The 15435-nt window shown below is 41.5% G+C and overlaps 1 protein-coding gene across 7 annotated transcripts in view; it reads right to left on the bottom strand.

The window, feature by feature from the left end:
* Nucleotides 1-1251: 1251 nt before the first annotated feature.
* Nucleotides 1252-15435, bottom strand: part of RBKS (ribokinase) — an 86410-nt gene continuing 72226 nt past the window's right edge. For 6 of the 7 annotated variants that reach the window (XM_029938042.1, XM_029938045.1, XM_029938040.1 and 3 more), the window contains one exon: nucleotides 1252-1554. In XM_029938042.1, coding sequence (XP_029793902.1) covers nucleotides 1381-1554 — 174 coding nt within the window. In that variant the 3' untranslated portion in view covers nucleotides 1252-1380. Of the gene's footprint in view, nucleotides 1555-6747; nucleotides 6827-15435 lie in introns of those variants that run through there. The other variant, XM_029938044.1, reaches the window with a different exon arrangement.

Here is a 15435-nt window from a genome sequence, read left to right as displayed (position 1 = left end):
TCACTTTTTTTTTTTAACCCAAAAGCAACATAAAATCTGGCTTAACAGATGACTTGTCTATTCAGCATGTGAGCTGAATGTGTCCCACAGGTGGTGTTTACATTTTTTATTTTTTTTGAGAGAGGGGGCGCAAGTGAGTGAGGGGCAGAGAGAGAGAGAGAGAGAGAGAGAGAATCCCAGGAGAGATGGAGAGAGAGAGAGAAGCAGCAGTCACCAGAAGCAGGGCTCATGCTCACCCCAAGCAGGGCTCAAGTTGACCGGAGGTGGAACTCAGACTCACAAATCGTGAGATCATGACGTGAGCTGAAGTCAGATGCTTAATGACTAAGCCACCCAGGTGTCCCTGTGTTTACTTTTTAAAAATAGTATATGTTTTCTCTATTTCTTTCTTTTTTTTTTTAAAGTTTCTTTCTTTTGAGAGAGCAAGCAGGATAGGGGCAAAGAGAGAGGGGAGGGGAGAGAGAATCCCAAGTAGGCTCCACACAGTACAGAGCCTGATGTGGGGCTCGAACTCACAAACCACAAACCGTGTGACCATGACTAAAGCTGATATCGAAATCGACATGGGAGGTTTAACCAACTGAGGCACCCAGGCATCCCCCCCCCATTTACATTTCTAAAAAATCAATTGCTGATACTTAGACTTTGAAAAGATTTCAATAAACATCCAGACTTCTGGCTTCTCTTGCAAAACAGAAGCTTAACACTGAATATCCCTCTTAGGAACTGCTTGAGGTCCAATTCTTTCCCCTCTTCCCTTATTTAATATTCTCTGCTCTGGAGCTTAAGTTCTGGAGAGACAAATGAACAAACAGGTGGGTAATAACTGACATGCACAATAATGAGCAGGGGGAGAGAGAGAGGGAGTAGTTGGTGTTGGGTAAAGGGTGTCTCAGCGAGGCCTCTGATAGTAACACTTGCCCACGTGAGGGAGTCAGGCACCACTTGTGGGGAAAGAGTGTTCTAGGCAGAGGGTACAGGAAGTGCGAAGGTCCTGAAGTAGTTTGAGTTGGGCGAGGAGGCCAGTGTGAAATGAACACAGAGGGGAGAATGGGAAGAGATGGCATAGGAAGGGAGAGGGGTGCAGGATACAGATCACATAGGACTTCGTATACCGACTGTGCTGACCCTTCGTGGAGCCCGGAGCCTGCTTCAGATTCTGTGTCTCCCTCTCTGCCCCTCCCCGGCTCGTGCTCGGTCTCTCTCCCAAAAATAAACATTAGAACAAAATTAAACTAATGAAATCTTAAGTATGACTTCATAAATGAACATGTTTGCAGAGAAGAGGATATTTTATAGTAAGCTGCTAGCTATGAGTGGCCGCCCCCTTCCCCAAGTACATTTTATTTCCAAGTACGTTTATTTTAGGGTTAGTAGCAATCAAAACAGATCAAGTGGCAGGTCTTTCTTGTATGGATAAGATGACTGTGTTCCTGCAGCCTGGACGCTGACTGCTGCGATGAAATTGGCTCTCCTGAGCATTTCTTCCAAGGACAGACTGGGGTAGTAAGCCAGGTAGAAGGCCAGAGCCCCCACAAAACTGTCGCCAGCACCCTGTAATTAAAAGCAGAGTTGTGGAGATAAGCATGTAGTCACCTGTTGCCCAAACTGTATTTTAACAATATTTAAGTATACTTTTTAATGGAGAAGATTTTAGGTAAAAGGATAGTATGGAGGTTTCCACATGCCCCATGTCCAGTTCTGGTAATTCCTGGTAACATCTGGTATTGTGGTACATCTATCATAATGAATGAATTAGTATTGATAATCAGCCGAACTCCATACTTGATTTGATTTTACGAGCTGTACTTAATGTCCTTTTTCTGTCCCAGGATCTCCGCCAGGATACCTATTACATTTAGTTGTCATTTCCTTAGACTCTTGTAGCTGTGACAGTTTCTTGGATAGTGTTTGTTTCTGATGACCCTGACAGTTTTGAGGGCTGGTCAGACATTCTGTAGAATATACCTCAGCGGGGCCTGGTCTGTTTTGCGTACAGTTAGGCTGTGGTTATGGTTTTCGGGAGCACGACCACAGAGGTGAAGTATCATTCTCTCATCACGTCATATCAAGGGCACATACTGTCAGTGTGACTTGCCACTGATCGTGTTAATCTCAATGACTTGGCTGAGGCCATCTTTGCCAGGTGTCTCCTTGTATAAAGTTACCTTCCTCCCTCTTTTCATACTGCACCCTTTGGAAGCAAGTCACTAAGGATAGTCCACATGTAAGGGGTAGGGTAGAATATTATTTGGAATTATTGGGAAATTTGTTTCCTCCCCCCCCCCCCCATTCATCACATAACTATATCTCTATGAACTCATGGGTCTTTTGAAAATTTTTTCAAATTTATTCTTAGGGCTGTAACCCAGTACTGCATTACTTTGCTGCTCAAGTTGGCTCCTGTGTCCTTGACGTAGCCTGTTGTTTTGTCTTTCGGGTGCTTTACTTTCGGATATTATAAGGTGCTCTGGGCGCCTCTTGTATATTCTCTGTTTTAGTTCTTGAATTCGCCATTTCTCCATTAAAATGGATGGAGAAAGTGGGGAGAGCTATTCAGACATTATTTTCAAACTAAATATAGGGACAAAACATTTTCTTTCCATTTTCTCTGAAGCTCCAAAGATCTGACTTGGCAAAATACATATATGGACCCATAGACATAGAAAACACCAAAGAAAAAGTCTGTTAACTTCCACCTTCAGGCAGGGTAATACCTAGTCATGTGTCCATCTAACAAATGTATTTAAAACAATTTAGAGTCTCTCTTGAGAAATCATTCTGAAATAGCTTTCAGGGTCATTTTCCAGTTTTTCCCAGTTTGTTGTTCCGTAACACCCTAGAGTTTTCATGACGAGTCTTGAGGCCTTTGTAAAGAGCCTTGGTGTGCACGACTGCTCGCATAGGCCCGGGACAGTGATGGGTGCTAGTAAGGGGGTAAAATTCACTGCGGGTTAAATGCTAAGTCGTGTGGCCGAATTTATAAATGCTGTTGGATGCTAAAAAAGAGTTTGAAGAAAGCCACCCTGAAGAAGGGAGTTCTTATAGATGAGACAGATTCATAGGGAAAGAAAGCCTCAAGGAACAAAGACACAGAAGGAGGAAGGAAGAGAGTGAGCTCATGAGACAGCGAACGGCTTTAAGGAGAATGACATTTCCCCTTGTTTACGGTCAGTATTAAACTTGCCAGGGAGTCAGAGTAATGCAGGTGTGAACTCAACACTTTCCTTCCTCCCATAAATGTTTTCTGAGTGCCCAAAATGTGTCAGGGGCCAAGCTAGACGCTTTGCAATTGTTTATATCTGTCCTTCCTGACGGAAACAATGGAGAGAGAGAGGCTTTTTGCCCTCCCTTAGTTTATAGCACAGCAATGCGGTAGTGTTGATATTTGGTTTTCTTATTTACAAATAATGGAGGCAGTCTTTCCTTTATGTGACTTTTATATTATTGCTTAAGCTTATTGTAACAAGCTTATAATATTTTTCCCAAAAATTTAAGGAAATAAAAATACTTCATGGATATTTAAGTCATGTTCCTGTGCCTCTCTCACCTTCAACTTGTAGCCTGATGAAAGCAAAGGCACAGGGCTGAGGGGAAACATCCTAGCAACACTGACAGAAATCAGTTATATATATCCCTGTTGGCTAGTGGGGTATTTAGCTGAAGACAAGATCTTTAAGAAAGTGTAAAAAGCATTGTTCTTATAGCCGAAAAGATGATTGAAACAATTTAAATTGCTTCCTATTATAAAAAAAAAAAAGCCAGGGAAACAGAGTCTAGTAGAATGGTGTGTGTTGGAAGCAATATTTAGGTAACAGTGATTTTCAGAACTTGATTTCCTTTCATTCTTAGAACTACACTGTTTTGGTAGAGACTGCAAAGGTAAGTTGTTCCTGCAGTAAAAGTAGTTTCCCTGCAAAGAAAACTCTAAGCTAGATAGCTTCGTTGAGAATTCTAGCAAATGTTTAAGTAAGAAATAATACTAATTCTATCCAAATTCTTTCAGAAAATAGAAGAGTCAAGGAAACACTTTCCAAATCGTTTTTAGGGCCAGCAAAATGTGATACCAAAACCTGACAATGACAATTCAAGAAAAAAGCAAACAAAACAGATCAATACTCTTCAAAGACCTTAAAAAATTTTAGTAAACTGTGTGTGTCTCATGATCCATAGGGTTTATCCCAAGAATGCAAGATTAGTTTAACATTAAAACTAATCACATTTAAGAAAAGATAAATAAAACTAATCACATTTAAAACTAATTAACACTTGAAAATCAGTGTAGTTAACTTTTAAAAAAACCTTATGATATTTTAGTAGGAACAGAAGCATTTGACAAAATTCTGCATCAATTTATAATAGAAATTCAGCAAATTTGGAATAGAAGGTATAACTTGATCTTCTTGACAAAGGGCATTAATGAAAACTCTATAGTTAACATCATACTTAATGAGAAAGACTAATGCTTTCCCCTTGATATTGGAAACAATTCAAGGATGTCTACACTCATTACTTCTATTCAGCATCATACTGGATTGCCACCAGTGCAATAAGACCAGAAAAAGAAAAGAAAAGGCATGCAGATTGGAAAGAAGTAAATTCTTTCTTAGCAGATGGCACAATCACCTATGTAGGAAATTCTAAGAAATATAGCAAGAAAGTAGATTTAGCAAGGTATCAGGATACAAGCTCAATATAAAAAGTCAACTGTGGGGAGCCTGAGCGGCTCAGGCTATGATCTCACGGTTCATGGGTTCAAGCTCTGCCATCAGGGTCTGTGCTGACGGCTCAGAGCCTGGAGCCACCTTCAGATTCTGTGTCTCCCTCTCTCTCTGCCCCTCCCCACTCGTGCTTTCTCTCTCTCTCAAAAATAAATAAACATTAAAAAAATCAATTGTACTTTTAAAAAAACTTACATCCAAGTTAGTTAGCATTTAGTACGATAATGATTTCAGGAGTAGAGTCCAGTGGTTCATCCTCTGTATAAGCACCCAGCCGCATCCCAACAAGTGTCCTCCCTAATGTCCCTTAGCTATTTAACCCATCCCCCCAACCCACAACCCCTCCATCAACCCTCAGTTTGTTCTCTGTATTTAAGAGTCTCTTATGTTTTATCCCCCTCCTTATTTTTATATTATTTTTGCTTCCCTTCCCTTATATTCATCTATTTTGTATCTTAAAGTCCTCATATGAGTGAGGTCATATGATATTTGTCTTTCTCTGACTGGATAATTTCTAGTTCCATCCATGTAGTTGCAAATGGCAAGATTGCATTCTTTTTGATTGCTGAGTAATACTCCTTCCTTGTGTGTTTGTATACACACACACACACAAACATGCCACATCTTTATCCATTTATCCGTTGATGGGCATGTGGGCTTTTCCCATACTTTGGCTATTGTCGATAGTGCTGCTGTAAATATTGGGGTGCATGTGCCCCTCTAAACAGTACTCCTGTATCCCTTGGATAAATACCCGGTAGTGCAATTGCTGGGTCATAAGGTAGTTCCATTTTTAATTTTTTGAGGAACCTCCATACTGTTTTCCAGAGCGGCTGCACCAGTTTGCAATCCCACCAGCAGTGCAAGAGAGATCCAATTCTCTGCACCCTTGCCAACATCTGTTGTTGCCTGAGTTGTTTATTTTAGACATTCTGACGGGTATGAGGTGGTGTCTCACTGTGGTTTTGGTTTTTATTTCTGTGATGATGAGTGATATTGAGTATTTTTTCATGTGTCTGTTAGCCATCTGGATGTATTCTTTGGAAAATTGTCTATTCATGTCTTTTGCCCATTTCTTTATTGGATTATTTGTTTTTTGGGTATTGAGTTTGATTAGTTCTTCATAGATTTTGGATGCTAACCCTTTATCTGATATGTCATTTGCAAATGGAAGATATCTTCTCCCATTCTGTCAGTTGCCTTTTAGCTTTCCAGATCATGCAGAAGCTTTTTATCTTGATGAGATCCCCATAGTTCATTTTTACTTTTGTTTCCCTTGCCTCCAGAGACATGTTAAGTAAGAAGTTGCTATGGCCTAGGTCAAAGAGGGTTTTTTGCCTGTTTTCTCCTCTAGGATTTTGATGGCTTCCTGTCTTAGCTTTAGGTTTTTCATCCATTTTGCATTTGTTTTTGTGTATAGTGTCAGAAAGTGGTCCAGGTTCATTTTTCTGCATGTTGTTGTCCAGTTTTCCCAGCACCATTTGTTGAAGAGACTGTCTTTATTCCATTGGATGTTCTTTCCTGCTTTGTCAAAGATTAGTTGGCCATACATTTGTGGGTCCATTTCTGGGTTCTCTATTCTGCTCCATTGATCTGAGTGTCTGTTTCTGTGCCAAACTATTTCTATAGAGTAGCAATGAGAATAAGAAATTTAAATTATCAAAACATACCACTACGATAACATAAAAATATGAAGTAATTAGTGTTAAATGAATCTGTGCAAAATGAATGAATATATATAAGATTTATATCCTCGTACTGTGGAAAATAAAAGAGGTTAAGGAAAACAAATGGTGAGATAAACCATACTCATAAATTGTAAAACTCATTATGGTTAAGATGTCAGTCCTTCCTAAACTGACATATAGATTCAGTGTAATTCCAATAAAAATACAACTTGGTAATTTTTAGAAATTGGTAAACTGATTCTAAATTTCATATGGAAATACAAAGGACCTAGAATAGATAAAACAATTTTGAGAAAGAACAAAGTTTGAGGATGTAAACTATCTGATTTCAAGACTTACCATAAGATAGAGTATCAGACATATCAGTAGAAGACATCAGACAGGGAGATATTGATGCAAAGACAGACATGTAGATCACTTGAACAGAAAAGAGAGTCTGTGAGTAAACCAGCCACTTATTTTTAACAAGGTAAGTCAGTGGAGGAAAGGAGAGTCTTTTCAACAAATGGTGTGGGAAGAAATGGATATGCAAATGGAAAAACATGAAACTTTGCATGATATACAAAAATTAACTCCAAATGGGCTATAGACCCAAATATAAGAATTAAACAACAAAACATCTAGAAGTAAATAAAGGAGAAAAATCTTTGTAACCCTATGTTAGATAGATTTCTTAGATACCAAAAGCATAAGACATTTAAAAAATTGATAATTGGACTTTATTAAAATTTAAAACATTTGTTCTTTAAAAGAATACCAAAAAGCAAGCCATAGACTAGGGTAAAATACTTGTAAAACATATATGTGATAAAGCATTCTAATATTTCAACAGGATAACCCCAAAAGACAAAAACCCAATAAAAATGGGCAAAATATTTGAATAGAGACTTCATCAAAGAAGATTCACAGATGGCAACTAAGTATATAAAAGGATGCTCAATATCATTAGACACTAGGGAAATACAGATTAAAAGCTCAGTGAATGTTGAGTTGAGCCTAGGTTGCTCAGTCAGTTAAACTCTGACTTTGGCTCAGGTCATGATCTCATGGTTCATGGGTTTGGGCCCCGCCTGAATTAACACAGAGCCTGTTTTGGATTCTCTGTCTCCCTCTCTCTGCCCTTTCCCTCCACCTCCCTCTTTTTCTCAAAAATAAAAAAAAAAAATGAACATTAAGAAACAAGCCAAAACACTGAGATAATACTAAATATCCATTAGAAAGGCTACATTACAAAGACTGAAAATACTGAGTTTTGTTCTAGTGCAACATCTGGAACCCTTTTGTTGTGGGAATGAGAAATGATGCACTTTGGAAAATAGTTTGGCAGTTCTTACATTATTCAACAAATACTTATCCTACAGCCTAGCAGTTCTATTCTTAGCTATTTAAGAGAAATGAAAACATATGCACATAAAGATTTATATGTGACTGTTTATGGCAGCATTATTTATAATTGTTACAAGTTGGAAGCCATCCAGATGATCTTGAACTGATGAATGGGTCAAAACAATTGTGGTACATCCATGTAGTGGAACACTACTTAGCAACAGAAAGGAGCAAATTGCTAATACAACATGGAAGAATTTTAAAAACATTATCCTAAGTGAAAGAAGCCACCACAAGACTGCATACCATATTATATGATTTCATTTATATGAAATTCTAGAAAAGGCAATAGTATACCAACAAAAAGCAGCCAGGGGCTGAAGAATATCAACTCCACAGAGGGCTGCACAGGGAACTTTCTGGAGTGGTAGAAAGGTCTATAGTTATGATTTGTGGTTAAATGAGTCTACAATGTCAAAACTCATTAAATCATACTCTTATGTATGAAAATGGTATCTCAATAAGCTGATTTTTTATTTTTTTAGCATAAGTTATTGTCAAATTGGCTTATATACAACACCCAGTGTTCATCCCAACAAGTGCCCTCCTTAATGCCCATCACCCATTCCACCCCTCACCCCTGTCCACCTTCAGTTTGTTCTCTGTATTTAAGAGTCTCTTGTGGTTTGCCTCCCTCCCTCTCTGTTTGTTATCTATTTTTTCCCCTTCCCTTTCCCCATGGCCTTCTGTTAAGTTTTTCAAGGTCCACATATGAGTGAAAACATCTGATATCTGTCCTTCTCTGACTTATTTCACTCAGCATAATACCTTCCATCCACATTGCTGCAAATGGCATAATTTCATTCTTTCTCAATGCCAAGTAGTTTTCCATTGTACATATAAATCATATCTTTATCCATTCATCAGTGGATAGACATTTAGGCTCTCTCCATGATTTGGCTATTGTTGAAAACACTGCTATAAACATTGGGGTACTTGTGCTCCTTTGCATTAGCACTCCTGTATCCCTTGGATAAGTTCCTAGTAGTGCTATTACTGGGTTGTAGGGAAGTTCTATTTTTAATTTTTTGAGGAAACTCCACATTGTTTTCTGGAGTGGCTGCACGACTTTGCATTCCCACCAACAGTGCAAGAGGGTTCCTATTTCTCCTGATTTGTTCATTTTAGCCACTCTGACTGGTGTGAGGTGGTATCTCAGTGTAGCTTTCATTTGTATTTCCCTGATGATCAGTGACATTGAGCATCTTTTCATGTGTCTGTTGGTCATCTGGATGTCTTCTTCGGAAAAGTATCTATTTAAGTCTTCTGCCCATTTCTTCACTGGATTATTTGTTTTTTGGGTGTGGAGTTTAGTAAGTTCTTTATAGATTTTGGATACTGACTCTTTATCCAATTAGTCATTTGCAAATATCTCTTCCCATTCTGTCAGTTGCCTTTTAGTTTTGTTGATTGTTTCCTTTGCAGTGCAGAAGCTTTTTATCTTGATTGAGGTCCTAACAGCTCAGTTTTGTAAAGCTGATTTTTTTAAAAGACAGGGTTTGGGGGGGTGGGGGACACTGAGTCATGCAGGAGTATAACATAAGGTTTGAAACCTTTGGCAATATTTAAGTGCGCTGGGGGTTACTACTGTTTTACTCTTGAGTGCATGGTTGGGGCACTTATTGAGACTTACTGTGGGCCAGGCTTAATTAAGTGTTATAATTGGCATATTGGAATCTACTGGGCCTTATACTGTGAGCCCTAGTTCTACCTCCATTCTTTCTATAAATGTTCTCCTTCTAGTAGTACGGCTTTGAAGTCAGATAGATTTGTATATGAATCTTGGCTTTGCCTCTTACTAGCTCTGCGACCTTGGGAAAATGAATGTAAATTCTCTGTGACTTTTCTCATAAATAATGAAATGATTAATATTTCATAGGGAATTTGTGAATCTGTCATTCCTTGCCTCTCAGTTTTCTTACCCAAAACCAATTCACAGAACTCTCAACGCATGTTGCTACTTTACTTACCTTTCCAAACCTTAGTGCCCTGACCTTTTTGCTCTTCTGCAAGTCCATTGCATCTCCCTGCCCCTCCCCCACCCCACTTTGTTCTGCCCCATCCTCCTTTCTCTGTGTCCCGTCTGAAAACATGCCTGTGCCAGTCTTCTGTACCTTCTCATAGCTTTCTGCAAAACCCCTTTCCTTCCTTTCTTTAGAAGGGCCTGCTCCCTTAGGTTCTCTCAGGGTATCGCATTTTGCACAGCTGCTCAAAAACACTTTGATAACCTATGTGTTCAATCAAAAATCCCCATGAAATTTCATATTCCCTGTTTGCCTTTGTAAATAGTGGGGTGTAGATTAAATGTTCAAGTCCACATCAAAAAAGAGATCTGCTTGCAATTAGGTTGAGCCATCCACAAATGCAGAAGTCTATCATTTATAGAAGGCATGGATAATAGATGTTAACAATCAACTGAAAATTTATTAAAGAATCCACAAGTCTAAAAAACAAACAAACAAAAAAGAATCCACGAGTCTATACTGATTTTATTTTATTTTATTAAAAAATTTTAAAATATTTAATTAATATTTATTTTTTGAGGAGAGAGAGGGAGTGGTAGGGGCAGAGAGAGAGGGAGACACAGAATCTGAGGCAGGTTCCAGGCTCTTAAGCTGTCAGCACAGAGCCTGACATTGGGCTCAAACCCACGAACTATGAGATCATGACCTGAGCTGAAATCAGCCGCTTAACTGACTGAGCCATCAGGTGCCCCTATACTGATTTTAAATAGATAAATGAAAAAATAAATAATGAGGAAGGGAAAACTTCCTTAAAGTAGAATGCCAATGAATAAATACAGAAGTTTGAAAAATCATGACTTTGCAATCATAGTCATAGTAATAACTGATTCAGGCAAGAATCATCAATGGATGCATTAAAACTGATGGATGAAGGTTTGATAAGGACACAGTATTTACAGGTTTGAAAGTATCTCAATACAGATTACCTACTAATAACAGATAGCTCTCTAGTGGAGAAACCTGGCGGACACCACCTTGACAAAGAGAGCCACAAACCAATTTGACGAACGGCCATCACCTTCTCCCCAGTGTGGGGCCTTGACAAGGACATAATGTCACTTGTGTAGTATTTCTGCCTAAAGATTTACCTAACTCAGATCATGGGGAGGCACTGGATAAGCCTAAATTGAGAAAACTTCCACAAAACAATGAGCCTGTGCTTTTCAAAAATTATCAGTATCATGAAAGACAAGAATGAGGACCTGTTCCACATTAAAGGAGCCTAACCCAGCATAACAACCACATTCCTTGCAGAGTCTTGGATTGTCTTCTGGACTGAAAACATTGTAAAAACCACTACTGAGACATTATCGGCTTGTGCATATAGGATTATTTCAGCGTTAAGTTTCTTGACTTTGATAATTATATTGTAGTTTTATTATTATGTCATTGTTCCAAGGAGAAACATCCTGAATTAGTAAGGGGTAAAGAGTCATGATGTCTGCAACTTATTCTCAAATGGTTCATTCAAAAAACCCAAAAAGTATATTTATGTACTTTGAGAGGCAGCAATGAAACAAATGTGACAAGGGGCGCCTGGGTGGCTCAGTCACTTAAGCGTCCGACTCTTGATTTCGACTCTGGTCATGATCTCACAGTCATGAGATTGAGCTCTCTGTCGGTGTGTGCACTGGGTGTGGAGCCTGCTTGATAACTCTCTCTCCCTCTCTCTTTCTGCCCCTCCCCTTCTCGCAAGCTCAGTCTCTCAAAAAAAAAAGACAAAAACAAATGTGACAAAATGCCAATAAATGGTGAAACTCTGAAGATACATAGGAGTGCTATAACTTTTCTGTTAAGTAAGCAAAAATTTCATTTAAATGTTTTTAACAAAAGAAATCTTACTAAAGAAGCTTTAAAAATCAACATCAGCCACTCTTTGTGAATTTACAACTGAGCCAATTTCAACCTGTGAATAATTTCCCTTTTTCTTAATTAAGTGGACATCTACTCCAAGCTGGGGTAAACTGAACTGAGAGATCTTTCCTGCATTGAGAATACTCATCTCATCGAGGCAGTTTCCCTTACAGCTAAGGACTAGGCAGTGACATACACCTGAAAGTCAAGGGGTCTGGGAGGACCTTTCTGGCCATGACAGTGACTGCAGAAAAACTGAGTTCCGGAATGGTAGTGGCAGCACTGTGGTAACAGCATTCAGGGCCTTATCGTAGTACCACAACTGGTCTGTTGTTTTCAACCAAGAACCTTGACTGAGGTGATACCCATATGGTAAAGTCTGATGAGAGGTCAGAAATCTTGTCTAGTTCTTTCCTTGACTCCTCAGAGTTATACAATCCTTAAAAGCAATTATTTCCTCAATTAATGACCGCTGAGGGGCCAACTTTCAGCTACCTTCTCACCAGAAGGGAGGTGGCAGGTGGGGTGGTGAGGGGGTGTTCCACGTTCTTCTTTACAAAGAGGGGAGCAGTTGGGCACCTGAGTCCCCAGATACAAAGAAGTAGGGAAACTCTTGGAGGACGGGGACCGTTAACTCAAAGACACGAAGACCAGCAAATACTCCCTTGAAAATCACATTATATCCAATGATGGAAAAGCTCTTTGAAATTTAAGTGTGAAAGGGGTAGAAAAGTAAGTACTACTTAGCCTAACAGAGGAGAAGGGTAGGGAAGGGAGTGATCTTTTATTGTTAGCTCTGCCTCAGGAAGCAGCAAAGTGGAGAGCTTCCACACACACGACTGGTCTCATCTTATCTTCACAACAGCCCCCTGCCCTGTGCGACATTGAGGGGACTGAATCTTAGGTACTGGATCGTTTGTCCAGGGTCACACAGCTAGTACGCGGCAGAGTCGTGGCTTGCATCCAGTCCCGGCAGACTCCGTGCTCTGTTCACGTTACCCCACAGAGTAACCATTCGTGGGAGGCGGGGAGAGAAGGAAGGAAATCACCGAGTTCAAAGAGTCTCTCTCCTTTCTATCTCGTATTCCTTTCCCCTTTTCTAGGACACTGGACTGGCAGCTGTTTTGTGTACAGGCCCAAAGTCTGGGACAGTCTGAAAACTCTTTGAGGACAGACACCACATCTCTGTCCCTTCTGTCCCCCCGCATCGCCTCACCCTGTGCTTTGAGTTGACCTGACCTGTCAGACGTAGTTCCTTTGTGTTCTTTTTCTGTGATCTCTTCCAAGGTGGCCAGAGGACTCGCTGAACTACATGTGACTTTCTTTTGTGTCAGTGAAAATGGAGGTTAGGTTGCCACAGCCCAGAGTTATTTGAGATTCATTCTCATTGTTGAATCTATTTATATCACAAGGCTTTCAAGTGCCAATAAATTCCTCGCCTGTTGATTCACATCTTCAGTATAACTATTTTTATACATTGGTATGATTTTTTTTAATGGAAAGTGCTTTAAAAGTAGAAGCTGCATTGTATCACTTTGATTTTCCTGTAAGTAAAGTACTTTCAAATCAATCATTCTTGGAACAATGGAACGGTTCTCATTGATACGACATGATGGTTTTAACCTTTTACTGAAAATTATTTTTGTGCCAGAAGGGGTCATGGCATAATTCATCTTTCTTCAATAAAAATACCCAGGTGGCTACGATTCGTTGTCTTCTCACAGTGATTTCCTCTTAGAGAAGAGCCACTCTCACAGGATGGATGTGGCATTCTGAGGTTCCTGCTCTCCTGAGGGCCTTGGCGCCCCTGGGTGCGGAGAAGCCCTGGACCATGGTACTCATGGAGGCAGTGCAGTGAAAAGAGAGCCAGACATGGCCTGTGGCACACCCGGCCTTCCAGCGGGGCAGGCGGGTGGGGGAGCCCCGGCAGTCTGCGGGGCTGGTGGGCTGGGTAGCAGGACACTTCTGAGCAGCCAGTGAGAGGTCCCCGAGGGAAGAATCTGAGAGGTGGGAGCCAGGGGCGGCACCCCAGAGCTGGGGTACGTGGTGGGGGGGCAGCCTTTGCCCCTAGAGCCTGAGGCATTTCATTTCCCTGCGCCTCCCCTTCAGACCGTCCTCTCTGTCTGTCTGTCTCCCTCTCTCTTCCCTCCCACAGCCTCTTGTCCGCCTGGAGTCCCTGACTATGACCAAGGGTTTTTTCCCTCATTTACTGCTCACATCCAGGCTCTCAGGGCTCTGCACTCTCTCTCTCTCTCTCTCTCTCTCTCTCTTAAATGTTTATTTATTTTGAGAGAAAGTGAGTGAGTGAGAGAGAGAGAAAGAGAGAGAGAGAGAGAGAGAGAGAGAGAGAGAGAGAGAGAGAGAGAATGAATCCCAAGCAGGCTCCATGCTGCCAGCACAGAGCATGATGCAGGGCTCCCAACTCACAAACCCTGAGATCATGACCTGGGCTGAAATCAAGAGTTAGACTCTCAACTGACCAAGAACCCAGGCGTCCCAGGGCTCTGCTCTCTTGACAAGAGATAGGAGTGCGGTCATAAACCTCATGGAGCTGGCAGTAAATGCTTGAAAGTGGCGGATGGTGTCACCACCGCGGAGCACACCCGCATGTGGATCCAAGTCCCGGTGGTCTACGTTAGCCCTTTTGTCTGAAGTTCTGCTCAGTCAGGCTCTTGGCTGGGTGCTGTGCATATTATTGTCTTTATTTCACAAGAGCCAATGGAGAGGTAGGCGTGGTTGGGGCTGCAGTGTATAGTTATGCAAGGTGGAACTGCACAAGGGTGTCCAGGTTGGGGGGGTGATCATGGGTCCACAGGCCACGCTCAGCTCATCAAGCTGTGTGCCTGGCCAAAGAGGCACCTTCTTCTAATTTGCACAAAGTGCCAGGGAGGTTGGTAGCAACCCTGGAGGGTTCTTGTTTGAAAATGGAGGAAACTCGGACTCAAGGAGGTTAAATAATTTGCCCAAGGGAGAAATAAATGTGGTAAAGGGCAGCCAAGAGTTGTACCAAGGACATCTGTGTGGAAATCCAGCAACAGAGCAGGTGCGAAAGCTATTTTGGGAGAGAGAGATTGGGCTTTTGGCTACTGCTTGAATTTTCCTATTTCCCCATGGGAAGGCTTCTGTTTTCTATAGCAAGAATGACAGGGAGGGGAAAGTGGAGACAGTGAATCTCTAATGATATCCCTCTGTCTAGGATCCCACTTTCCAGTGTGCTAGGGGTAGGAGCTGAGAAGAGAATGGGACCTTGAGTCGCCATGGGCAAGTGTGGGAGAAAGAATTTCAGGAAAGACCTCAGATGACCAAACAGACAGCCTAACCTGGTGAAGGGAGGAGGGGAGGTCAGGAGGGAGTCAACTCGTCAGAAGAAACAGGAAACTAGGCGGACAGTGAGAACCAGGATGGCAGGAGAAGAGCTGAGAGCTGGCTGTGATCGGAGCGTGGGATGCGAAGCCCATTCCCACACAGTCGGAGTGGTGCAGGTACTACCCACTTCCTGAGAGTCTCATGGACGTGGGAGGCTGGCGTGGAGGTGGAGTCACCGGAAGTGAGGGCCCCCTCACGGCACCGGAGTCATCTGCTAGGATGACTGTCAGATGCGGTGGAGGGAAGAATGGTGATGGAGATAAACAGCGATCAGGAAAGGAGGCCCAGGCGTTATAAGTGAACTGCATGAGCCTCTAAGACGCAGGCCTCTCTACTGGAGGGTGGAGGAGGGAAGGCCGGAAGCTGCGGTGATCGGGCTTTGGGATCAGGAGCAGC

Source organism: Suricata suricatta, chromosome 4 (genome assembly GCF_006229205.1).
Source record: "Suricata suricatta isolate VVHF042 chromosome 4, meerkat_22Aug2017_6uvM2_HiC, whole genome shotgun sequence".
Lineage (NCBI taxonomy): Eukaryota > Metazoa > Chordata > Mammalia > Carnivora > Herpestidae > Suricata > Suricata suricatta.
The sequence above is the reverse complement of the archived record's forward strand: the minus strand, read 5'-3'. Positions and strand labels throughout refer to the sequence as shown.